We start from the raw sequence: 3130 nt of genomic DNA, 5'->3' as shown, positions 1-3130 counted from the left end.
AATATTTATAAATTTTTCATAATTTCATAATTGTCATCAACACTAAACATAAACTTAAAATTAAATTCATACATGAGTATAATTTATGGTCAAATTAAAATATTCAAAAAAAAAACATATAAAATATATACAACCACAAATATCCAATTTTGATGGCATGAAATTTGAAACCCACTTAATTAAAATCCAATTATAAATAATTAATCAGAAACATCATGGATATCATAGTTAGATCAGAAAAAATCACATACTTTCAAAACACATGCTCTGATATCACATGTAAATTTTTTTTAGCGAAAGCATTATAGCATTATTATCAGTGTAGTGTAAAGAGTTGTACTGTATTAAGATAATGCACCACAGTATTAAGATAATGCAATAGTACAATATCAATAATATTATAGTCTTATTGACTTGAGTCATAATTAAACACCATTAATTGATGTTTCAGAAGTTTTAGTTACTCCATTAAGTTCAATGCTACTATTATTACTATAACTATCATTATTTCCTTTGTATTTGTACCATCTTGAACACATCAAAAAGTACCCCAAATTCATGACTTCTAGAGCTGCAATCATGAAATAGAAGTAGTCCAATCTGCCCTTGTTAAGATCCTCCGGCAACCAATTGCCGGTGGCCGATTTGGCCGTGGTTTTGTGAACAATTGAGATCAACAGAGTGCTCAAGTAACTTGACCCTGCCATGCCACAATAGAATAGTGATTGTCCAATGCTTCTCATGTTCTCAGGGAATTGCTTATAGTAAAATTCAACTTGTCCAACAGCAGTGAACGATTCAGATAACCCTGCTAGTGCCAATTGAGGAATCAAAACAAGTGCAGAAACACTTTAAGGGCCATGTCAATCACCAAATTTAAAAAGTATTAATTTTTATGCAATAGTAAAATATTAAATATTAAATATTAATTTTTTTAACAAATTAAATACTAAACTTTAAGGGCCATGTCAATCACCAAATTGAAATAGTAAAATAAAGGACAGAAACACTTTTTTTTTTCTTTCTTTCTTCTCATCTTGAAGACATTTCCCAAACAGAAGATTAGAAGTGGTAGCAGAATGAAACACAAAGTCTTGAAACATTACCTGAACTGATGAGTGTAAGGAAGCCTAGAGTTCAAAGTCTTAGGTGGGACATAATTGAAGAGTGAGAGCATTGGATACTCTTTTTGAGGTAGTTTTTTGAGTCCCCTTTTCTTGATTGCAACCACTAAAACTTGCACAATACTAGTTATGGGGCTACCACTTGGTTGAACCTTCACATAAATCTTGGTACCCAAGAAGAAGACCACAACTGAAAGAAGCATCAAAGCTGCAGGGATTCCAAGACCAAGGGCCCAACTCACATTTGATTGAACATACACAATTAGTGTGAGGGACACCATTTGTGCAAAGGTGAAGGTGAAGAAGTACCAATTGAAGAAGCTGTTGACACCTTTTTTTCCTGATTCAGTGTTTGGATTGAATTGATCTGCTCCAAATGCTAAGTTACATGGCCTAACCCCGGCTGCACCAATCAGAAGAAGGCCGAATCCGCAGAGAAGAAACGCCATTTGACCCGCTGTTGGACCCTTGCATGTGCTGCTCTCATTTCCACATTTTGGTGGATGAAGATTCTTGAATGCTGCTGTTAGTTGAATCACAAGCAAGCCCTGATTTCATGCAGATACAGCAACATCATCAATAAATATTTCATAGGTTCATATGTGTTGTGATGTAATAAAGATGCATATCAAATTAAATAAACTATAAAAGGCACAATCATCTCGCGGTAATACAGAGACAACTCAACAGTTGCTCCAAGACTCAGTTGGCATATCAAATTAAATAAAATAAATTGACCTTAAAATTTGGAGTAGTACCAAGAAGGAGGTGGTAGTGCAGAATCCAAGTGTTTTGTAGCGACCGAAGTAAGTATCAGAGAAGAAGGCACCAATCAAGGTTGCAAAGTTGGTGCTGCCGTTGAAGATGTTGATCATGTTTGTAGCTGTGATGTTCTTCAGGTTGAAAACTGTTGTTAGATACACCAACAGGTTTGCTAAGGTTCCAATGGCTCCAAGTTTCTCAAAAGTTTCATTTCCTGCGGCAAAAGAGAGTGATAGATAGAATGAAAGAGTTGTTCCAATTGTTCTCAAGTGGTTAATTAGTGGCTTACCTATGATGAAAGGCATGGCCTTCCAGCCTCTGTAGTTAATCTTCCGATCATCATCATCATCGTGTTCATGTTGTTGTTGTGTTTGTGTGACATATTTCTCATTATTCTCCAATGTTGGTTTCTTGCTTGTGTCACTCTTAGTCTCAGTTTCTACCATTGTTGTTCTTGTGTTGAGGAATATGTGTTATGGCTTCTTATCTTTTAATGGTGAGTGGGGCAAAAGAGAATTGAAGGAGGGTGTAGTTATTTATGTATGAATGAACGGTTGGGAAAGAGTTGAAAACACTAAGGTCAGTTATGAAGCATTAACTTTCATATATACCAGTGCTTTGTCGTATAAGTAAAGATATATTTTTATTAATTATTTTTATATAATATTATATATAAAAGGAAATTACCGCTCAATAACTAAAGAATTTTTAAGAATTACAATTTGAAAAAAAAATCAGATTTGGTTTTCCACGATAACATTTCAAAGTTATTTTCCAAAATTGTATGAAAGAATCAAAATTCAAATAAAATTATGAAGAGTGTTAAGGACTAACAAGTTATGAAATTTTCACTTTTCTTTTATTAGTTAAGTATTGACCAAATTTTAATAAAAATATTAGTCCCTAGACTTTCTCTAAAATTATTTCAGTTGTTCTCAATGTTTTATTAGATAAATATGTGTTGTAATAATAAACTCTTATAAAATTTGTTTTTATTAGTATTTGACGAATTTTTTAAAAGAGAGTTTGTTTTGTCTCAAATAATGATGTCAAGGGCTATGTTGCCTCTATTTTTTTGTTAAAGGTCGCATTATCTGTTATGTGAATAAATAAATATTAAATTGGGTGTTTAGTCTAATAAATATGAGATAATTAATATGTTAAATACTTTTTTTTCCTAATAAAAGGTCTTGACATTCAAGGTTTTAAATTCTATTTTCAATATATTTTTCTATCTTCAAAAA

At 32.4% G+C, this 3130-nt stretch overlaps 1 protein-coding gene across 1 annotated transcript; it reads right to left on the bottom strand.

Moving 5' to 3' along the window:
- Window positions 1-322: 322 nt before the first annotated feature.
- LOC112710633 (protein NRT1/ PTR FAMILY 2.11) lies at window positions 323-2482 on the bottom strand. The gene is made up of 4 exons (XM_025762946.2): window positions 2176-2482; window positions 1883-2100; window positions 1107-1672; window positions 323-808 (listed from the first exon to the last, which is right to left on the bottom strand). Exons 1-4 carry the CDS (start codon window positions 2330-2332, stop codon window positions 799-801), a joined length of 951 nt encoding a protein of 316 aa, XP_025618731.1. The 5' UTR covers window positions 2333-2482; the 3' UTR covers window positions 323-798.
- Between the last annotated feature and the right edge of the window lie 648 nt (window positions 2483-3130).

The sequence above is a fragment of the Arachis hypogaea genome, chromosome 1, assembly GCF_003086295.3.
Source record: "Arachis hypogaea cultivar Tifrunner chromosome 1, arahy.Tifrunner.gnm2.J5K5, whole genome shotgun sequence".
Lineage (NCBI taxonomy): Eukaryota > Viridiplantae > Streptophyta > Magnoliopsida > Fabales > Fabaceae > Arachis > Arachis hypogaea.
This window is presented reverse-complemented; position numbering and strand designations above follow the sequence as displayed.

Coding starts and splice junctions, on each gene's coding strand:
- LOC112710633 (XM_025762946.2), bottom strand. CDS start 2,332: ATGGTAGAAACTGAGACTAAGAGTGACACAAGCAAGAAACCAACATTG. Junction 2,101..2,175: donor GGCCATGCCTTTCATCATAG/GTAAGCCACTAA, acceptor CTTTTGCCGCAG/GAAATGAAACTTTTGAGAAA. Junction 1,673..1,882: donor GCACTACCACCTCCTTCTTG/GTACTACTCCAA, acceptor GCATGAAATCAG/GGCTTGCTTGTGATTCAACT.